The following is a 21237-nucleotide window of genomic DNA, read 5'->3' on the forward strand; positions in this document are numbered from 1 at the left end:
TTGTAGACTAGGGAATCACATGATGGTCAATTCTTGATAGTGTGTGATTTTCTCAGATGACCTTTAAAAATAGAAGTCATACCAAATGAGATCTTAAAAATTTGATAAAATAAAAATCAAATAGATCCCAATTTCGCTATCGATAGCCAGTAACAATCGATAGCCTGTCATCTCTAGTCCGACTGCACTCGAACGTTCAGATCTAAATTTAAAGCGTAGTTTGTCGTACACAAAACGATGCGCGGATGCCATCGACTGCAGTAATTAAACAATTCGCCCGCGTGCCACAACTAGTGAAATTGCAATAGCCCGAGGGGGAGGAAAAGCAAAAAAAACCAAAGCTGCAGTTCAATTAGCAAGCGAGCAAACATTTTCACGAACCACGTAACGTAACACATGTGCGTGCGTGTATGCGTGGGTGCGAGCGAGAGGGAGCGTGTGTCAAAATGACAGCAGTGGCAACGACAACAAAGACAACAACAAAAGCAGCAGAGAGCAAATCAACAACAACAAAAACAACAGTATAGTCAGCCAGCTGTGCGAGGTCGTTTCACCCCCCCTCCCCAACCTGAAAAGTAGAAAAACAATATTTGACAAAAACTTTTCTGTTCTCTGACAAAAACAGGATCGAGCGAAACCAAAATCAAAATTGTTTGTTACGTTATCGTCACCCAAAGCAAAGCAAGCGTGTTATGAACATACTAAAACCAGCCAAACTCAAGTGCATCGTATTTAACCAACTGCGTCACACTTGGACGTTTCTTCTGTTTCTCTGCGATTTTCTGGCCCAGTTCTACGCCACGGACCACCAGGAGCAGCTGGCCAATCAGCATAACAATAACAACAGCAACAATAACAACAACAACGATCTGATCATGGAGCAGGAAATGCCGGAGGAGGAGCTGCCCCAGGCGGCGGCGGAAGAGGAGGAGGCGGAGGAGGAGGTGGGAATGCTGGAGCAGCTGGATCAAGTGGACATAGTTGCCCCTTGGGCCGGCGAGCCCATGGACGCAGCCAGCGATCTGGACGAGGAGGAGGAGGAGGATGACGACGACGTGGATGTGGACTATGGCGATACCGATTCGGAATCGGAGTTCGAGGAAATGTTCTCCGACGAGTCGACCAGTTCCAGCGACGAACTGGACGAGGGCAAGGAGCTGTCGAAGAGCGTGCTCAATGTCTTCCTCTCGCCGGAGCAGCAGTTGGCCAGCCAACCACGTCCCTCGTACGCCTTCCAGCCGCTGCGCCTGGTCAAGTGCCAGTACAGGGACAAGCACATGCCCGGCGGATTCCCCCTGGCGCGCAGTGGCCACCGCATCATCGCCTCCAACTCGCATCTGTACTCCCTGGGCGGCTACAATCCGCGCAGCGCCATGTCCGCCTCGCGCCACGGACGCTGCCTGCTCTTCCAGGAGCTCTGGAGCTACAACTTCGCCACGAGGACCTGGCGGCTGGAGCTGAATGCGGACAATGCCAGCAATATGCCCGTGGAGCTGGCCTCCAATGCGTTGACCATTCACAATAACGTGTTGATTGTGAGTATCCATTTGATGCCATCAAAATCGATGTAGGAAAAGGGGGCGGGGTCGGGGATGAGGGCTGTTAAGCAGACGAAAATAGATGAGTTCGATTATCTCTCTCTCTCGCTCGATTGCTGGGTGTGTTGGTAAACACAGAGAAAAATGTAGATCACTTCAAAATGGTGGTGATATGCAGATAAACTTAAAAACTATCCAAACAAATTGGTCTGTGGTTGTTTCAACCAACGAAATCTCTACGATGATAACGAAAAATGTAACCCATGTGCCATTTTTGTTTGTAAAAAAGTTGTTATCAGCACTTTTAAAGTTAAGTTTTAAAGTTTTTTTTTTACAAAATCTAGACCTCAACAAGGTATTTTATTTAACCAATTACAGATATTTCCGTTTATGTTTGGCCTATGATTTGAATTTAAGATGTAATTATGCCCTTACAAGATTCTCTAATTGGATCAGTGGGTTTATTTTTTAAATAGGAATTAAAAAACATTTGCCAATAGGATAATATTTTCAAGAAAAAGTTCCAAATGTTTCATGAGAGCGATTAAATATTGTATTTTGTATAAATATTGTATTTTTTTCTGTGTAGGCTAGCGAAACCATCAATTGCAATAAAAAAAACTTGTTTGCGCTGAAGTAGAAAACACAATTGAATGGTGAAATGAGCAGAGAAATCCCACATAGCTGAATCAGCTGAGCTGATCGTTTGGATCTCGAGAGAAAGAGAGTGAAAACTAGAGAGAGAGATTGAGAGAGAGAGGGGTTTATTCTGGGCAATGAAAAACGCCAGGGCCAATGCCACGCCCTGCTTTGCCTTCCGCCTCCACTGCTCCGCCTTTGGCTTTTGTTTATGCATTCTAAACACCCAAAATGTCAACCCAAACAGCTGCCCATGGCCATTGCCGTTTGCCTCTCACTCGGGGGAACCTCCTCCTCCTCCCCCTGCTCTTCCTCCTCCTCCACCCCCTTTTCCTCCGCCTCTGCGCATGCCAGGCAACCCTCTTTTCCACATTGGTTACTACGCAGTTGTTGTTTATGCTGCTGCCGCATGCAACAACTTGTTTTCCAGCTTTCCCCACCTCGCGCGCTGCTGGAAAAACTCAAAACATTGTATTTACCATTTCAACCCACCCAGCAGCTGAGTGCGCGCGCTTTTTTTTTGTCTATTCGGGAGGAAACAAACTAGCCGAAAAGAAAAACCGAAAGCAAAGCCAAACGGGAGCTGTTGGCATTTTATGCTGGCAGCAATGCCCTTCCCTTGCATTCCACAATTAGCTATAATTTGATGACGAATCATGCCCCGATACATACACACAAAAACACACTGGAGACACATGTTTCCGCTTATCTGGGCTGCAGCTCAGCCTCCCCCCGGCTGTTTCTCCTCATTTTCCTCATCTCTGTATGCTTTCACCTCCTCATTCCCATTTTCCTCCGCCACCAGGCGATGATAAGCTGCTGCCGCTCAAGTATCTGCTAATTGAATGCATCGGCAGCAATGCCAGGGGCGTGGATGCCACCCGCTTAACTCTCTATATATCGTATATCTATGTACCAGAAATGATCTGCAAATGATCTAGGAATAAGAATAGTTTGGTTAAGGGATTTTCTACTACAATTTTTTTGTATTAGATGTAGTTTAAATATTTAATAGAATACATTTTTATTACATTTTTAATGATGGATGCCACCCGCTTAACTCTCTATATATTGTATATCTGTATACCAAAAATGATCTGCAAAGTCTAGAAATAACAGTAGTTTGATAGGGAAAGGGATTTTCTGCTAGGTTCCTCTTTGTATTTAGTAAATACTATTTACTTTAAATATTTAATAGGACTATGCAAAAAAAAAAGTCCAAAAATCGGTATAGAAAAGCCGTGGGGTCCAAGTGAGTTATATTTTTGATTAAAAAAATAATCAACAATAATCATTATTTTTTAGTTTTATTTTTTTCCAATCGGAAATAATAATTATATTTTATTTTCATTTAAAAACTCAAGAATAATGATTATTTTTTATTTTTATACCCGTTACTCGTAGAGTAAAAGGGTATACTAGATTCGTGCAAAAGTATGTAACAGCTAGAAGGAAGCGTTTCCGACCCCATAAAGTATATATATTCTTGATCAGGGTCACTAGCCGAGTCGATCTAGCCATGTCCGTCTGTCCGTCTGTCCGTCTGTCCGTCTGTCCGTCTGTCCGTCTGTCCGTCTGTCTGTCTGTATGAACGCTGAGATCTCAGAAACTACAAAAGCTAGAAGGTTGAGATTTCCCACACATATTCTTTGGCTTCCTACGCAGCGCAAGTTTATTTTAGCCGAGCGCCACGCCCCCTCTAACGCCCACAATCGCCCACTAACGATTTTAAAATGGGTCCTGCGCCCACATCTTTAAAGATTTCCGAGAAGTATAAATGCAATTTTGTTGTGTATATTTATACCTATCGAAATGTAGAAGACATTTTTCAAATCGGACCATTCATTAAAAAGTTATACGATTTATAAATTGTCAACATATATCTATCTCCCTCGCACTCCCTTTAGCTGAGTTACGATTATTAGTCGGGACACCAACCCGACACAGCGTTCGCACTCCCTTTAGCGGAGTGACGGGTATTAGATAGTCGGGACACCAACCCGACTATAGCGTTCTCTCTTGTTATTTTTGAATTTTATTTATTTTGATCAAAAATAATGATTATTTTGTGAGTTTTAAAATAAAACTCATAATGATTAAGGTCTCTGGTTATACTTTAAATATTTAATAAATAACTTTTTTATTACATTGTTCAAATAAGTTAGCAATATCATCAGCACCTTTTTAAAGCTTTCTTAAACCATACATATTATATCACTTTCAACTAATCCTTTTTTTTGTTCCCTTTTCAGTCTCATGGTGGCACTGGGTATCCCTTTGGAGAATCCTGCTCCAACGACTGCTATGTTTACTGCACAGCCAGCGCTGGCGCGACACCGGGCGTGAAGCGCCTGAAGGTTAGGGGCGATTTGCCCACTGCTCAGTACGGACCGGGCATCGTGATCCACAAGAACTTCCTCTATACAATTGGCGGAACGACGGGCTTCGATTACACCTGTGATGTGTATCGCTTGGACTTGCAAACCGGCACCTGGGAGAATGTGTACATAAGTCGTCCGGAGATGCGCGACGATCCGGAGGGTCGCTATCGTCACGAGGTCGTCTACGATGGCAAGCACATCTTTGTGCTGGGCGGTGGGACATCGCACTCCGTTTACGATTTGCAGCGCATTCCAGCCTACAACCTGGAGGCGAACTGCTGGGATTACTTCGACACGTATCCCGATCGTCGTGCCGCTGATATATTGGATGGCAACAGAGGCTATCCAAAGCCACGCAAGTGCTTCTCCTGTGTGCAGCACCAGTCCTCCAACGGGGAGATCGAGGCCTTTATCACGGGCGGTCTGCAGGTGAGCTAAGCATTTAATCTAAACTAATATAAAATTCGACCTCTAAAAAACGGTCAGTAGCAATTTCCAACCAGAACGGATTGTCATAAAAATCTGAAAAAATCACATTAATTAATAAAATAATTTGGAGCCGCGTGTGAGGTACAAATTAGAACAAAAAACGACCCCAAAGTGCCCAAAAATTCGAATTGTTTTATTTTTACTTCTTGTATTAATATATACCTTTAAAGATGTTTATCCTTAGATTTAGGTACAATTAAGTATTGTCTGAAAGAATCTTTCTCTTGAATACTATACTAAAATATACTAAAAATATCTCTATTTTCAGGGCGATTTCTCCACATACTTTTCGGACATTTGGAAGCTTAATTTGCGCACCAAGCACTGGTTCCGCATAGAGACCGCCACCCTGCCGCGCCCCCTGTACTTCCATTCGGCGGCCCACTCGGATAATGGATGCATGTACGTGTTCGGAGGCATCGAGTACAATGACAAGGAGATGCGCCGTCGCAACGACCTGTACAAGATGTGGATGACGGTGCCCAAGCTGAGCGAGATGTGCTGGGACGCGATCACCTACTACAATGACAATCTGGACTTGTACGACCGAAAGACGCTACTGGGGGCCGGGATACCCAAACGTTTCGCGGAGCGGCTGCCGCCGCAGCGTAGGAGGCGCTTGGACATGAGCCAGCCAGACCCGTCCATGATTATTTCGCTGTACTCGAACCCAAAACGTGCCCGCTCCACAACGCAATAGGCCTGCCCCCCCGTTTCGTTACCACGAAAATAAATCGAATCCGAGGAGGGGAGCGGTGCCTCCTCGCCACGGAAACTGTTTCAGTTGCAGAACTTTACGTTACTATTGTTTAAAAGTTTTGTTTTACATTGAGCGCGCGCTGTGATCGAATACGAAGGACATTTATAGTTGTACACATCACATATGTATGTATTTTGATACTCGAAAGGAGAGGCGGACATGTTTAGCATGTAAATAAGATTGTAGTTAAGTTTAGCTAGCGGAACAACAGCCAGAGACAGGCCATGCGTATGTATTCTAAACTTCAGCTTACAGATCAGCCAGCGCACCCCACACACAGTATCTCACCAAGTCCCCCCAGAACTTACTCAAAAAAAATATCTAAACATCACCCTTCTTTAAATGCATCACACCCCCAAACCCACTTTGTCCACAAAACGAACCAATATTGAAGGCTACACCAAACAATGTCATATAGAGGGGGCAGCCCCGATGTATTTTTGTCAAAGTGTACATAATACTAGGCGGTAGTAATATTTAATTAACATAAGACTCCATCATTATTGCGATATCATGTACCAATGCAGTGCGTAAGGTACTGCTCGCCCCCGCGGCGAACGTCGGTTTGCTCGGTTTATATATTATACCCAAGACTAAATTTGGTTGAATCTAAGTTAATAAATAAATTTTTAATGCAACATCGTCTTTTTATATTTGTACCCTTCCCATCCTGGTACAGATTATCCACGGCGTAGTTGCCAATGACCCAGTTTCCTGCGTTCGCAGCTAAACAAACCCTGGCCATGGTTGGCTTGGAATTTCTCGCAAGGATGGGGGGCAGGCGCTGCTGAGTCATGCGCAATTTGCAGTCCCAAAAATGCACCCTGCTAGCCATGATTTTTTCGGCAAACTGCGTAGCACCAAAGGCCAAAGTACAGGTATTCGGGCGATGAAGCGTACTAGAATCGGTGGTTGAAAATGACGACTGTTGCTCTGACCCCGTGGAGCGTTGATGCATTGCACAAAAGAAGTGAATGAGCGAGGGAGAGTGCATTTTTTGCTGCGTAATACACCGTGACCTCATTTGACAATGACGTCACCGAATACGCCTCAGAATTCTTGTTATTTGGCAGTTATGGGCGGAATAAAGATAACTTTGCTGCCATTTCAGCTGAGATAAGTGCCCTAAAGAAAGTATCTGATACCATTAAGCATAAAATATCCTGAGATTATATTATGAATCACCAAAACTACTTTTCCACAGGGGTTGAAAATATTTAACTGAAATTCTGATGGCAGAATAGAAAAAGTACATCTTTTTAAGAACTGGAACACAATCATTTGAAACCTAAAAGATAAATACGCCCCATTTATTAACAAAAAGCTGATCGTTTAATTTTAAGTCGTTTCATATTAAATTATGTATTGCGTTGGTTATATTTCTAAACAATTTAATATTTTCAGAATTTTATTAAACAATTATTTAAAATTTAATATAATAGAATATACTTAGCAAATAAATAGCAATCCACTTTTAACAAAAATATGCAAAAAAGTTAATTTATTAATGTAACATTTTATTAAAAATTTTAATTTCATACTGCTCCAAGTGATGTTTATAAAGGTAACTACTTAAGGTGTTAACGAAAATGAATTTCAAATTATTTTTCCAATTGGCGCCACAAATTTGCCATTCCCAGCGCAACGCGTTTACCTTATCATCTGCATTTTTTGCCATTCAGATTGCAGTGTTTGTGAAGGCGTAGTTCTGTTGTTTTCATTTTTTCCATATTTAAAACCATATATAATGCTTAAACCGAAGGCCTTGACGCAGGTCCTTAGCCAGGCCAACACCGGCGGAGTGGAGAACACACTGTAAGGAAGTTACTTACCTGTTTTAGCCCACCATCTAAGAGTTTTCCCTACGCCCACAGCTTGCTCAGCCAGGAAGGAGCTCTTTTGGCCTACTCGGGATACGGCGATAAGGATGCCAGGATTACGGCCGCCATTGCCAGTAATATATGGGCAGCCTACGAAAAGCACGGCCGGAATGCCTTCCGCGAGGATCGGCTTACCTTTGTCCTGATTGACTGTGAAAACGGTCATGTGGCCATCACACAGGTGGGTGATCCTAAAGATTTTCTTTTATAAACTACTTATTTTACTCCCTATTTCAGGTGGCCAGTGTCCTGTTGTGTTTATATGCCAAGCAAACCGTGGGATTGGGTCTTCTGAAGCAAAAGGCCATGTCACTGGCCTCCTATTTGGAGCGACCCCTCAAGCAGATCTCGGCCTCATAAAGATAATACATATTTCGAACTGAATACGTTTATAAGTGTATGCATTACCATTGAATTAAATCTGTGAATAGTCTTCTGAAAAGTTCGTTTTATGGTTTCATTTTTTAAAGATAATAAGCAATTTATCATGAAATCTCTTTTATAAAAATCTATTATAAACTTTACATTTCATGAAGGATTTGCATTTCCATAGGATAGACACAATAATTCCCGATTATAAAGTTGTGAATGATTTGAAAATCATTTTGGATCTTTCGAAAAATTCATTTAATAGATTTAATGTTTAAAGATAATAAGCAAATTATCATGAGAACTCTATTTTAAACAAGAGAGAACGCTATAGTCGGGTGCCCCGACTATCAGATACCCGTTACTCAGCTAAAGGGAGTGCGAAAGAGATGGAGAAAAACTTTGATCCGGCGTAACTTTTTAACGAATGGTCCGATTTAAAAAATTTCTTCTACATTTCGATAGGTATTGATAAACACAATAAAACTGCATTTTTACTTTTCCAAAATATTGAAATTTTAAAAATCGTATATAAGCGATTGTGGGCGTTAGAGGGGGCGTGGCACCCTTTTGAAACAAACTTGCGCTGCGTAGGAACTTCTAGAATCTGCATGCAAAATGTCAATCTTCTAGCTTTTATAGTTTCCGAGATCTCAGCGTTCATACAGACAGACAGACAGACAGACAGACGGACAGACAGACGGACAGACGGACATGGCTAGATCGACTCGGCTAGTGATCCCGATCAAGAATATATATAGTTTATAGGGTCGGAAACGCTTCCTTCTACCTGTTACATACTTTTGCACGAATCTAATATACCCTTTTACTCTACGAGTAACGGGTATAAAAACCTATTATGAACCCTTGCTTAAACTAAACATTTCATGAAGGATTGAATTTTCATAGGATAGACACAATAATTTCCGATTATAAATATGTGAATGATTTGATAATCATTTTGGATCTTTCGAAAAGTTCGTTTCATGGTTTTAATGATTAAACTTTAAAGATAATAAACAAATTTTCATGAAATCTCTATAAAAAAACCTATTATAAGGCTTTTCTTTAACTTTACATTTCATGAAGATTTGCATTTCCATAGAATAGACACAATAATTTCCTATTATAAAGTAGTAAATAATTGCAAAATCACTTTGGATAGAGGGTCAGGTTTATTTTTCTGCAAGATTTGTTCAAGAAAACACACAATCAGTTGGATATAATTGTATTAGAAAATTATCTGGACTTAGTTACTAAATATGTGGACTCTGCAAGTGCTTATTCGATGGCGTATAGCTTCAGGGTGCGATCCATGCTGGTGGAGGCGAGATACTGGGCATGCTTTCCGAATCGCACACCCGTTGCCAGGGCCGTGTGGTCGTTGAATACCTTCAGTTCCTGCCACTGTTTGCACAGGTAAACCCTGTAAATATATCGAAAAATCCATCATAATCATATATTTTCACCTTGGCAACAGAATAAACAAGTTTAGTAAGGGAATCCTTCATTGCGAAGCTACATCTAAAATGAGGAAGTTTAAAAGAAAAGTATACCGCGAATATGAAAGTAAGTTTGTAATAAAAGAATTATATATTTTACTGTAACTTTTTGTTCTTCAAGACTTCGTACGACCCAAAACCCATGTGGAACCGGAACCGCCGAAGCCCATTAATTTATCAATCGAGGACTTTAATGCGGTGCGTTATAGAACCCTTTAAATATTTCCACACTTAAAAACCTTTTTTCTTAGCGCGGAGAAATCGCCAATCCACGTGCTCCCTGTGTCGTAACCACCATTGATCCCGATTACATAAAAGATGCCAGTCTGCAGCGCTTGGCCAGGAAATTTCGGATGAAAACGTAAGAAATGAAAAGTAAACTATTGGCAAAGCTATAGACTATCCCTCTTTCAGGGACATTCTACTCTTGCGAGAGATTACTCGCAACCGCTTTATGTACTACGCCACGCAGGAATTGTTTTTAGATCGGAAACGTGAGAAGGAGTACCAAGACAACCTGTACGAGAAGGCCGAGGATTTTCACAAGTTTGCCGAGGACTCGCTGAAGAAAATGGAGGCGCATGAGTTCAAGAAAATGCTCGAGGCCCAGGAAAAGCTAAAAAAACTGAAGGAGAGCAAATTGGCCGAGGAGCTCAACGAGGTGAAGCTGGAGCACCAGCGCGTGCTGATGGAAGTGCAGGAAGTCTACGGTCGATTTCAGTATCTGCTCAAGCTGATCAGTTACTTTGACGACACGGTGGAGGAGGAGCAGACCGAAGGAGATGATGACAGCAATAGACTCATCATGCCGCAGGAAATTGTTGCCATGGAGATCACCGAACGGCATCCAGCTGGTCTGGAGCAAGTGCGTCAAGTTCAGAGTTACATGGAGAACATAGTGCGACCCTATTTGGCCAAACGGAATCACCTCAATGCGGACATCTGGATTCGGGGCTACGAAAGGAACCGCTTGAAGGTTTCCAACTACAACAGGCGTTTCACTCAGCTGGCTCTATTAAATCACATTGTAAGCATCCTGCATGACAAGTCTGAAAAGACATACGAGCGCCAGGTGAAGGCCAATGTGTTTCTCAAAGATCCAGAGTTCCTGCAGCGACGTGTGGCGGGTCTACAGGAGCGTGCGAAGGGTTTACTGAATGACTACGAACAAAAATACTGCAAGGAGTAAGTTAAAAAGGGTTTTGGGATTAGATTCCAGCTAAATTAAGTTGTTTTTTCTCCTGCCAGCAAGTTGAACATCAAACTGAACAGCATTATCCCAGTAATACTCAAGCAAATCCAGAACAAAGTGCAGCCAGAGCAAAAAAGAGAAGTGGCGGAGGCGCCTCCTAAACCAGCAGCAACCCAGAAGTCATCCAAGCAATGGCGGACTTTAGAAGACATGCAGCCTCCGCCGCCGCCACCAAAGTCCACATACGAAGACGAGCAGGACACGACACTGGCCAAGGTGGAGAAGATTCAAGCCCATGTTCTGGTATTGGTTTTTCTGCTCACTCAACACAAAAATGTACTAAAAAATGGGGTAATACTATACATTAGCGGGCTCACCCCCGAAATTCGCGAAAAAATTATCCTCGATGGACCGCGATTTCTTAAGAATTTACGTGCAAAAAGAATTTGGCGGTCGGCCATGGTTCTCTTGTAATTGAATTTTAAAGTTCCCGGGTTTGCTATAAAAAACAAGTATGCTTTTCTAACGTTTGCTATAAAAATTATATATGTATATATGTACCCTTTTCCTTTTTTGTCAAAATAAGACTAATTTAAAATTCCAAACATCTGAGTAATTGGTATTATAGGGAACTAGTCCTCACAACCGCGTAAAAATGATCCTCGATGGACAGCGAGTTCTTAAGAAATCTCATAACCATGGATGACCACATGTGTATTTTTATTATGATAATCAGAAGAAATCGCGGTCCAAGGAGGATTATATATTTTAACCTTTCTTTTAGTCTTTTCCACCCAAAACTAAACTTAAAGATTGAATTTGTTTTTTCTGAGCGACACACCAACCCTAATTCAGCTGAAACTACTAGCTTAATATTGAACAAAAGAAACTGCGCCGCAGGCAAAAAAAATTTAAGAAAAAATCGCGCGATTTTTTCTTAAATTTTTTTCGATTGCGGCTCAGTTTTTTTTAAATTTCTTTTTTAAACGCACTTCTTTCAAATACTTCCTATTCGGGAATACTTCAGCAGAGAGATATCTAGGCCATAAAAGGTTATTAAAGAAAAAACCTGGAACTTTACCTCAATGGTGGTGCGGAAAAGTGTTCATTAAAACTTTTAATTTAAAAAAATTCTACATTTTTTTATAGGAACTCATTTAAACAATTAAATAGTTTTATAGGAACTCATTTAAACAATTTATTAATTTAATAGGAACTCATTAAAACTTAATTACTTTGATTGAAAATATGAGAAAAGCACCCTTGTTTTTTATAGCAAACCCGGGAACTTTGAAATTTAATTACAAGAGAACCATGGCCGACCGCCAAATTCTTTTTGCACGTAAATTCTTAAGAAATCGCGGTCCATCGAGGATAATTTTTTCGCGAATTTCGGGGGTGAGCCCGCTAATGTATAGTATTACCAAAAATGGTTTTACTTTCTTAGGAACTCCTGGCCAAACTGGACCACATAGAACCAAATAAGCTGCGTAGCGTGGAGCAGCAGGTCCGCCGTCGCATGGCTGCCGAGAAGGAGATGTCTCGTCGTGCGTTGGTCAAACAGAACCGACTGCACAACTGGATGGCTCACTTCAAGAAGCACCATCATCTGCAAGTGGAGCAGCGATGGAAGAACAAGGTCTAAACTGGACTATTTATGACTAATAAAGTGCACATAAGAGCCCTGCATAAATGGATTCAATGAATTATTTCGAATTTTTTGTTTTATATGAATAAATTAATTAGAATTTTGAGTTCAATAGAATTGAATGAATTTGAATTTTGACTTTAATAGAATTGAATGAATGGCATGAATTCCGAAATAATTCAAACGACAATTTTTTTTGAATAAGAAAGTGCCATATTTTGTGATTTAATCTGCCTGAATTTTATTTACTAAGCAGTTAACATTGATTTGTTAAAAATTGTCCACTTTTTGTTCTCGAAAGAAGGCACAAAAAAAATCTGGCAAATTCAAAAAATTTATTTAAATTTTTCACTCTTTCATTCAGTTCGAAATAAATTAGAAAAACATTCAATTTATTTCACGTAGAATTGAATTAAACAAATCAGAAATTTCATGGCATACTATGATAAAACAAAAATGTAATGATTCAAGCAGGGCTCTAGTGCACATCAACCTACAATAACCCCTCACTCACCTGACATCGCTGCCGGCAATGGCCAAATAGGTTCCGCTCTGGTCGAAGCACAGATCCTTCACCTCGTAGCCGTCATCCAGTTGGATCGTCTTGAAGTTCTTCAGCTTCCGCAGATCCCACAGCTTCACACAGGCGTCATCGGCGGCGGTGGCCAGGTAGTAGCCGTTCTCCGAGAACGAGATGGCCGAAATGGGACCGGTGTGGCCGGGGAAGTTGGCCACGTTGCTCTGCTCCTTGAGATCCCAGATCTTGACCTGCGAGTCCACGGTGCCGGTGCCAAAGATCAGGCCGTCGGGATGGAATTGCGCCGTCGTCAGGCCAACCTCGGCGGTGTCGATGACCTTGGTGAGCAGGCGACCGGTGCGAATGTCGGAGAAGGCCCAGTGCTTGTCGGACGACGTGGACAGCAGATAGTCGCCGGTGGGATGCAGCGACAGCCCGGTCACGGGTCCCTCGTGGCAGCGCAGGAGCAGCTGGGTCTGCGAAGTGGGCACATGCCAGATGCGGATGTTCATGTCGGGCGAGCCGGTGATTACAGTGTCCTCATTCGGGTGATAGATGACTTTGGTGATCTTCTTGGTGTGCCCCTTTAGGATGGCCACCATCTGCTCGGTGTCCTTGTTGAAAACGGTGGCGTTCTTGTCATTGCCGCCGGTCAGAATCTTGCTGTGATCCGCACTGTTGATGTCCAGGGCCAGAATGCCGGGCACCGAGGCCGAGTGCAGGCCGGGATGCGAGGCGACGGTGAGGAAGCCCTTCAGCTGATCCGTTGTGACCAGATCCTCGGGCACGGTGCGTCCGCGCTTCTTGCGCTCCTGCGTCAGCACGGTGGCCTTGTCCTGCAGCTTCTGTATGACCTCGGCACTCATGCCCGCCTGCTCCATGGGATGGGCAGCCGAGCCACCGGCCTCGGAGGCCAGCGCAGGCTGGGGAATGGCCGTGGGGGCATTGATAATGCCCGCCTGGGGTTTCAGCGTGGCCAGAGCCTCGCGAGCGGCGGCCACCTCCTTGTTGAGCCGGGCAATCACACGGCAGGCGGCATCGTGCTGGTAGAGTGCGTGGGACAACTCCTGGCGCGTCGTCTGCAGCTGCTGGCGCTGTGTGAACGAGTGGATCATCAGGGCGTCCCACTCGTCCTGCATCGTCTTCAGCGTCGCCGGAATGCTGGTGGCGCTCGGCGGCTTCGGCTTCACCACCGCCGGCGTCTTGATCTCGATCAGCTCCTCCGGCTTCAGCTCCTTGCCGCTGATCGGATCGCAGCCGTTCTCGAGGAGGTACTTCTCAATCACCCGCTTCTCGAAAACGGCCCCCGAATGCGGGGAAACCACGGGCGTCTCGGGGACTTCGTTTGTCACTGCAACAGAAAGTGCGGCCTATAGTGAGAGTTGTACCACCGAAAGGACTTCCCTTTACTTACGTGCGCAAACCAAAGCCATTGCTGTTTGTGTCTATTTCGCTTTTCGCGCAGTCTGGTTGGTAAATTAAATGTTTTACACGTTTTTCCCGGAGCCAAGCGCTAAATTGTCGGCAAAGCCGCTTCTTGTTATTATGCCAGTCACACGGCCGCGCGGGAGTTATCGAAAACAGGGCTGCCAGATGGGACGGATTTGGCTATTATTTTGTATATGTAAAAAAGCTAAAATAAATAATACATCATTTTTTATGAATTCAATGCATTTTTGTTTTTTTTTTTTAAATAAAACTTGAGTAGCAAATAAATGCAATATGCAATAAAATTTAAAAAAGGTCATTTGCCCTTAAAATGTACTATCAAAATATGTAACGTGGTTAAAATAGATCGGATGTTTTACTGTAAAATGGCTAGGTATATTATATGTAAAATATGTATAATATGTATGTATATGTAAAAATATGTAAAATGGTCAGCTGTTCTTTCCGTTTGCCAGTCACAGTAAAACGCGCACACAATTCGCGGGGGATGACAACCCTAGCACGTTGCTTCTGTTATTTAATTCTCGATTCGATTTTTCGATTTAGCTTAAGAATACGATTTACTGCCATTAGGCTATAGATAAAATGCTAAAGCATCTGGCACGATGGCGGCTGGGCAGCCAACTGCTGAAGGCAAGTGCCACTTCAGTCAGACAGGCGTCCAAATCCGCCAGCGGTGGAAACTCATCCACCGGCTCGGAGGAATCCCCCAAGAAGTTTGTTAATCCCTTCGCCCAGGCTGCTCCCGTAACAACAAATGATCAGATAGCGGAGACCAAAGAGGATCGGGACAAGCGCCTCAAGGTGCTGCAGCTGGAGGCGGACATTGCCCACCAGGAGGGGCGCCGCGTGCCGGCCTTTGAGTTCTTCCAGGATCACCACTGGCAGCACGTGCTCAGCCTGCCCACCAAGTCGGCTCGCATCAAGTACTACGCCTTTCTGTGGCAGATCGAGATGAAGAAGGCCTCGGAGCAGCGCAAGAAGGCGCAGCGGGCGGAGGACACTGAAAAGCGGATAGCGGAGATGCGAAAGGAGCGCGAGGAGAACACGCACATCATCTACGGGCTCGGTCACACGTCCATGTTCCTGCGCATCTACGACACGACCATTAATCACTGGCAGAACAACCGGCTCACCCGCGCCATGCAATTTGCACCCAAAATGGTGCTCGACTGCTCCTACGACGAGCACATGAACAACCGGGAGGCATCGTACGCAGCCAAACAGCTTATGCTGTGCTTCGCCGAGAACCGGCTGAACGACGAACCCTTCGATCTGCACTACTGCAACGCCCAGATGGACAGCCGGTGCATGCAGAGTCTCCAGCGCTACATACCCACCATGCACAATCCAGAGTTCCCGATGAATGTACATCAGCAGTGCTTCACCGAGCTGTTTCCCAAGCAGAATCTGGTCTATCTAACGCCCCACTGCCGCGAGGATCTGGTCACCTACAATCCGGACGACATCTACGTGGTTGGCGCCATGGTGGACACCATGAACAACGAGCCTCTGTCGCTGGCCAAGGCCAAGCGATTGGGCCTGCGAATGGCGAGACTGCCCCTGGATCGCTACCTGCAGTGGAGTTCCGGATCAGGAAAATCACTCACTCTCAACCAGATGATCAACATCATGCTGGACCTCAAGAAAACCGGCGACTGGGAGGCGGCCCTGAAGCACGTGCCCCGGCGGAAGGTGATCGAAAATGAGTTCCAGCAGCGCAGGGAGAAGGATCACTGGGGCACGGGAACGCGGGCCCGCAAGCTCAATATGCGAATCGATCATTTGCTGGACTTTGAGGAGGATCGCCGGCAGGCCAGCTCATTTGCAACGCCGCAAAAGGTCAGGCAGCGACGGGAGGGCATGGAGTTCCAGCTGGACACCTGGGCGACGGGGAAGCAGAAGAAAAAGCAGAGACAAAATTAAAGTTACCAGTTGTATTCATTAAAATTGTACATTTATTTCAGTTCTCAGATTGTAGATGATTTACGGGAAGTTGTACTTTGGCTGCAGTGGACCTTCTGCCTCTACTTCCTTTTTGATCTCCGCAACAATTGAATTCCCTGCCGGAATCTCTTCAATCACTAGACTGGAAAACTCTTCAGAGGGATCAGCGAGAGGAACCCTTTCCGCCTCTTCTTCCGGCTCATCTTTCGCCTCTTCTTCATCAGTCTTTTTGTACTTGAGCCACATGTTCTTGACATTAATTGCCTGATAGTTGATGGCCGCTTTGAGGCCGGCCTGCTTCATCAGCTCCTTGGCCTTGGTCTCGTACTCGGCCACATGATCCTTGCGCTCCACGGTCATTAGCTTGGTCTCTAGGATGAAGAGAGCCTGCGGGCGCAGAGCCTGAAAGAAGTCCTTGCTCAGGAAACTATAGTAATTATAGGCCATAAAGGCCACATCGAACATGCTGTTCCAGCGACCAGAGCCCTGCTGCAACTGGACCATCTCCAATGGCGACACGTAGTGCACGGTTACCCCGGGCACTTTGATCCAGGGTCTTTCGTACGACGCCTGCCCCGCAGCATCCACTTCCTGGTGGTTTAGCAACGGTGTCATCAGCAGCTTAACGGAACCATATTTTCGCGAACGCGTGGGATCGTGCTCGTAAGGCTTCTGGGTCTGCAGCTCATGGAAAAATTCGAGGAGATTGCGTTCGGTTATGTCGGTGGCGCGATAGTCATTATCACCATGCATCGAGTGATGCATCCGCTCCTCCGAGGTGCGCAGTCCGAAGCCGCAAAAGGGTCCCGTCTGGATGTCGCCCACATAGCCACGATGAAGGAAGGTGCGTCCATTGCGGACCAATCCAGCGGCCAGCGTCTTGTTCGGCTTGCACTGTTCATACTCGGGGAAAACGAAGGCCACACCCGATTCCCGCCAGTAGCGGTACTCCTGGGAGCAGATCTGCTGCCCTCCACGATCCTTCAAAGTCATGCTCAAGTCCCAGTCGAAGGCCCCTTCGCGATGATCGTATCGGGTGCCCAGAAGAACCCTCGACCGCTGCTCCCAGTACTTGGTCACCTCGAAGACGTTCCATTCATGCGGCTGCCAGAAAGTAAAGGCCATTTCCAGGCCATCACGCTCCTTGTACTTGAGCCCCTCTATATTCAGCATGGGAGCCAGACGCTGCAGCTTGGCCTCATCGGTGACCATTTGGAGCAGAGTGCGACCCTTGGCGGCCATGTAATGATGCGAGCTGGGACGAATCACCGCATTGCCATAGAGGTCCATGAACAAGTGCACCTTGCACACCAGGCTAAAGGACTCGGGATCCTCTAGGGCCACGCCCAGGAGCAGCATATTCCTGGCTGCAATCTCGGCGCATCCATCCAGCAGATATATGTTGAGTTTGGGCTGAAAACGATGGGTGTATCTCTTGGCCAGGGTCTTGATCACATGACGCGGATCAGCTCCGCCGCAAATCAGGATGTTTAGGGGATTATCTCCACCGGCTCCTGCCTCTGCTTCCGGATCATCTTTGATCTTAAAGGCCTTCAGATACTCCTCGTACAGATCCAAAGCCGAACTGAGTCCCCACAACATCTTGTTTCTTTAGTTCTAATTTCTACTTTTAACTCGGTTCCGTTGGGACTTATTTGGTTATGCTTCCCTGCTCTGAGCTCTATTACTGCTTCCATTTGATTGATGACTGTTGCCAGGACTACTTGTTGTCGCCGTTGTCCCGGCAACGCCTTCTTCCTCGGCTCCTCATTTGCGTGCATCCGCTGCGGGGATTAGGGAGCTGTGGCAATCATAACGGAAATTGCTTTTCGATATCAGTGGCTTGCAGCGGGCGCTGGACAAATGGCTCGTCCTGGAGGGATGTGCTGCTATAAACTACCCCATGGCAAGGGCAAAGTGAAGGGGATGTGCCGCATAATGCATTATTCAGACTTGGCTATTTGCTTTCAGCTGATTGGCAAGGCGAGCAGCGGCAAATCTATCGGGGATTGCTCTGGGATTCATAATTGTACAATTTTAAAAAGAAAATGGAAAGTCTTGGGTGGGATTGCTGGAAGTGGGTTAATGGAAATTTTTAAACTAAAATTGAACATTGTATAATATGTATTAAGAAGCTCTAATATATACTATTATGACGTAAAACGATTAAGCATTTGACCACTTGCTATACCCTTTCAGAGGGTATTATGATTTCACTCAGAAGTTTGCAATGCAGTGTAGGAGACGTTTCCGACCCCATAAAGTATATATATTTTTGATCAGCATCACTAGACAAGTCGATCTAGCCATGTCCGTTTGTCCGCCTGTCCGTCCGTTTCTACGCAAACTAGCCTCTCAGTTTTCAAGCTATCGGGCTAAAATTTTCCTAAAAGTCTTCTTTCTATTGCAGATAGGAGGGATTCGAATTTAATTTAATTAAAATCGAACGACTATATCATATAGCTGCCATAGAACGATCGAAAAATTAATAGGAAAGAAATTATAGCTCCGTTTGTTTTTATTCTATTTTCTTCTACTCTGGGATATGACTCTTCCTTAATATTTCAGAAATTCAAATTAAATTCAACAACAATCGGACGACAATATTTTATAGCCGCTATAGGAAGGATAGAAAAATTAATGTCATTACTAATACGAAATGAAACATTTTGAAATTTTTAATTTAATAGGAATAATCTGCAAGGGTATAAAGCTTCGGCTAACCGAAGTTAGCTTTCTTTTTTTTTATTTTCTATTTGATTTCCTATTCGACCATTCATAACTAAATCTGTATACGTAGTGGCCTTGTGCAACGTATATGTTAATCGCAATGATCAATAATTACATTATATAAACATTTCCGTCTATACTTGGCAAACAACGCAGCACCAAAAAAAATAATAATAATATAGAAATGTAGTGCAAAAATGTAAAGGTTTTTTTACTTTTTAAGACATTTGATTTTGAATAGTGTAGATTCTTATCAATCTTATCAATTGAAAGCTTATAAATATTTATTCCGAGCCACTGGCTTCTCGTTATAGTAGCGGCATTTCTCTGAAAGTGATCCAAAAGTCGTCATGTACGCCACTAGACCGAGTGATTCATCGGCAACTATGCCAACTATTCAGGTGCAATGCAAAGGACATAATGGATCTGGTCCAGAGTGGGTGCCCTTGAAACAGGATTGGAGCGAACGCTGGTGTACACTAACCGATCGATTTACAAATGAATTCGCACGCCGAATCCGTGACTTCGAGACGCGAAGTAGTGACGTTTTCTTGGTGACTTTCATGAAATCCGGCACTACGTGGATGCAGGAACTGGCCTGGCTTTTGCTAAATCAGTTGGATTACGAAGCAGCTCAGAGCAGTTATGCAATGGTTAGGAGTCCATACTTGGAGTAAGTAAAGCTATTTACAAATTAGGAGCTAAATTGGAATGTATGTCTGCATTCTTTTTTCTATAGAAGATCTATCCTGTATCCTGATGGTCCGGATTCTATCGCACGTTGTGATGAAATGAAGGATAATCCTCGATTCATCAAATCTCATTTGCCTGCTCAACTGCTACCCGAACAATTATGGAAGCAGGGCCGCAAAATTATATACGTGGCCCGAAATCCTAAGGATGTTGTGGTTTCATCATATCACTATGCCACTGGGCTTAATTATTGGCATGGCAGTTTTGATAAATATGTGGACGAATTTATTTCTGATAAGATTCCTTATAACCCCTACTGGGCGCATGTTATCGACTTTTATAGAATGCGCGATGAAGATAATGTTTTCTTTGTTACCTACGAGGAAATGAGCCGAAATCTTCAGGATGTTATCAAGAGACTATCACGGTTCCTAGGCTGCAAGGAATTAACCGAAAGTGAAATGGATAAGCTGTTAAATCACTTGAGCTTTAAGAATATGAAAGGTGTGTATACTTCCAAACAATTTCTTAATTAAAACGTTGTACTTCCAGAAAGTAAATATGGTGATCAGACCGGCTTGTTGAAAGCTCTTCATAAAAGTGACGATGATTTCCAGTAAGTTATATGTGTTATTTGCAATTGAAAAGTAATCCATATTTAATGTTTAGATTTATGCGTCGTGGTATTGTCGGCTCCCACAAGGATGAGTTAGGTGCTGAAAACAAGGATAAAATTGATAAACTAACTTGCACCTTTCTGAAAAAGTATGGACTCTCTGAAGCCGACATTTTTGGTGTAATTTAAAAATATTGTCCTGTAATTTCAATAATTTGGACTGCCGTTAACATTGGTATATTATTATTTTTGAATAAATAGAATATTCCCAAAACCCAGACCCAGTGGCGTAGTAAGGCATTGCTTATATACTTTTTAAATGTCACATTTCATTGTACTTTTTACCCGCGCAAGGTCAAAGAACCTCGTTCATTTAATACAAATGTTTCGCTAATTTTTCGTTTCTTTTATTTTATTGTGGTGAATATATGTTGTGTACGATCACAAAAAAAGCAGAACGAAATCGCCATTACATTAAGAAATTCGCCATGTATTTGAGTCGATGGCGATTGACCATACTGTCGAGAAAGAAATTTTTTTAAATATAGAAAAAACTTTCTGAAAGGAAGAAATATTTTTCTAAAATATAGAAAGTATTTTTCATAAACTTAGGAATTGTTTTCTTCAATCGATAAAGAACTTTTTTATTTTTAGAAAATTGTCTTTATTTAAATAAAACTCGTATATATTTATTTTTTTAACTCCACGGCGGACAGATCGGACGTCGAGCGCTTTAATTTGAAAGCATTGTACGTATAAACAGGGTTTAAAATGTTTTTATGTCATTAAATGTAATAATTGTCAATATATGTAGCCCCTGAAGACGATCTCCGGAGGAGATCGGAATATATTTGGGAAAAGAAAGCAAACAATAAAGCACCCAGACC

At 43.6% G+C, this 21237-nt stretch overlaps 7 protein-coding genes across 7 annotated transcripts; 5 read left to right on the forward strand and 2 right to left on the reverse strand.

The window, feature by feature from the left end:
* Positions 1–168: 168 nt before the first annotated feature.
* On the forward strand, positions 169–6445 carry slim (scruin like at the midline). The gene is made up of 4 exons (XM_017159387.3): positions 169–544; positions 626–1535; positions 4430–4987; positions 5316–6445. Exons 2-4 carry the CDS (start codon positions 693–695, stop codon positions 5745–5747), a joined length of 1833 nt encoding a protein of 610 aa, XP_017014876.2. The 5' UTR covers positions 169–544; positions 626–692; the 3' UTR covers positions 5748–6445.
* A 1027-nt stretch (positions 6446–7472) lies between these two features.
* Lamtor2 (Late endosomal/lysosomal adaptor, MAPK and MTOR activator 2) lies at positions 7473–8129 on the forward strand. The gene is made up of 3 exons (XM_017159390.3): positions 7473–7622; positions 7682–7868; positions 7925–8129. Exons 1-3 carry the CDS (start codon positions 7555–7557, stop codon positions 8045–8047), a joined length of 378 nt encoding a protein of 125 aa, XP_017014879.1. The 5' UTR covers positions 7473–7554; the 3' UTR covers positions 8048–8129.
* A 1079-nt stretch (positions 8130–9208) lies between these two features.
* Prp19 (pre-mRNA processing factor 19) lies at positions 9209–14478 on the reverse strand. The gene is made up of 3 exons (XM_017159388.3): positions 14330–14478; positions 12913–14266; positions 9209–9482 (listed from the first exon to the last, which is right to left on the reverse strand). The coding sequence occupies exons 1-3, from the start codon at positions 14346–14348 to the stop codon at positions 9338–9340; spliced, it is 1518 nt and encodes a 505-aa protein (XP_017014877.1). The 5' UTR covers positions 14349–14478; the 3' UTR covers positions 9209–9337.
* LOC108069343 (uncharacterized) lies at positions 9586–12417 on the forward strand. Its single transcript, XM_017159389.3, has 6 exons — positions 9586–9625; positions 9680–9756; positions 9810–9919; positions 9973–10743; positions 10807–11053; positions 12198–12417. The coding sequence occupies exons 1-6, from the start codon at positions 9586–9588 to the stop codon at positions 12393–12395; spliced, it is 1443 nt and encodes a 480-aa protein (XP_017014878.2). The 3' UTR covers positions 12396–12417.
* A 373-nt stretch (positions 14479–14851) lies between the features above and the next one.
* rswl (tRNA methyltransferase roswell) lies at positions 14852–16337 on the forward strand. The gene has a single exon (XM_017159488.3). The coding sequence runs from the start codon at positions 14950–14952 to the stop codon at positions 16288–16290; it is 1341 nt and encodes a 446-aa protein (XP_017014977.2). The 5' UTR covers positions 14852–14949; the 3' UTR covers positions 16291–16337.
* Dnaaf3 (Dynein axonemal assembly factor 3) lies at positions 16301–18374 on the reverse strand. Its single transcript, XM_017159487.3, has one exon. It carries the CDS (start codon positions 17911–17913, stop codon positions 16351–16353), a length of 1563 nt encoding a protein of 520 aa, XP_017014976.3. The 5' UTR covers positions 17914–18374; the 3' UTR covers positions 16301–16350.
* Positions 18375–19331: 957 nt separating this feature from the next.
* On the forward strand, positions 19332–20562 carry LOC108069279 (luciferin sulfotransferase-like). Its single transcript, XM_070213241.1, has 4 exons — positions 19332–19714; positions 19781–20238; positions 20287–20350; positions 20404–20562. The coding sequence occupies exons 1-4, from the start codon at positions 19392–19394 to the stop codon at positions 20537–20539; spliced, it is 981 nt and encodes a 326-aa protein (XP_070069342.1). The 5' UTR covers positions 19332–19391; the 3' UTR covers positions 20540–20562.
* The last annotated feature ends 675 nt before the right edge of the window (positions 20563–21237 follow it).

The sequence above is a fragment of the Drosophila takahashii genome, chromosome 2R, assembly GCF_030179915.1.
Source record: "Drosophila takahashii strain IR98-3 E-12201 chromosome 2R, DtakHiC1v2, whole genome shotgun sequence".
In the NCBI taxonomy this organism is placed as follows: Eukaryota; Metazoa; Arthropoda; class Insecta; order Diptera; family Drosophilidae; genus Drosophila; species Drosophila takahashii.

Excerpts from the sequence above, each read along its gene's own strand:
- LOC108069279 (XM_070213241.1), top strand. The coding sequence starts at position 19,392 with ATGTACGCCACTAGACCGAGTGATTCATCGGCAACTATGCCAACTATT. Across the intron at positions 20,239-20,286 it reads GAGCTTTAAGAATATGAAAG|AAAGTAAATATGGTGATCAG; the intron begins GTGTGTATACTT and ends TTGTACTTCCAG. Across the intron at positions 20,351-20,403 it reads AAAAGTGACGATGATTTCCA|ATTTATGCGTCGTGGTATTG; the intron begins GTAAGTTATATG and ends TTTAATGTTTAG.
- Prp19 (XM_017159388.3), bottom strand. Across the intron at positions 9,483-12,912 it reads ATTGCCGGCAGCGATGTCAG|GGTTTACCTGTGCAAACAGT; the intron begins GTGAGTGAGGGG and ends ATATATTTACAG.
- LOC108069343 (XM_017159389.3), top strand. The coding sequence starts at position 9,586 with ATGAGGAAGTTTAAAAGAAAAGTATACCGCGAATATGAAA. Across the intron at positions 9,920-9,972 it reads AGGAAATTTCGGATGAAAAC|GGACATTCTACTCTTGCGAG; the intron begins GTAAGAAATGAA and ends TCCCTCTTTCAG. Across the intron at positions 11,054-12,197 it reads AGATTCAAGCCCATGTTCTG|GAACTCCTGGCCAAACTGGA; the intron begins GTATTGGTTTTT and ends TTACTTTCTTAG.
- Lamtor2 (XM_017159390.3), top strand. The coding sequence starts at position 7,555 with ATGCTTAAACCGAAGGCCTTGACGCAGGTCCTTAGCCAGGCCAACACC. Across the intron at positions 7,623-7,681 it reads GGCGGAGTGGAGAACACACT|CTTGCTCAGCCAGGAAGGAG; the intron begins GTAAGGAAGTTA and ends CTACGCCCACAG. Across the intron at positions 7,869-7,924 it reads GTCATGTGGCCATCACACAG|GTGGCCAGTGTCCTGTTGTG; the intron begins GTGGGTGATCCT and ends TCCCTATTTCAG.
- Dnaaf3 (XM_017159487.3), bottom strand. The coding sequence starts at position 17,913 with ATGTTGTGGGGACTCAGTTCGGCTTTGGATCTGTACGAGGAGTATCTG.
- slim (XM_017159387.3), top strand. The coding sequence starts at position 693 with ATGAACATACTAAAACCAGCCAAACTCAAGTGCATCGTATTTAACCAA. Across the intron at positions 1,536-4,429 it reads TTCACAATAACGTGTTGATT|TCTCATGGTGGCACTGGGTA; the intron begins GTGAGTATCCAT and ends TTCCCTTTTCAG. Across the intron at positions 4,988-5,315 it reads TTATCACGGGCGGTCTGCAG|GGCGATTTCTCCACATACTT; the intron begins GTGAGCTAAGCA and ends CTCTATTTTCAG.
- rswl (XM_017159488.3), top strand. The coding sequence starts at position 14,950 with ATGCTAAAGCATCTGGCACGATGGCGGCTGGGCAGCCAACTGCTGAAG.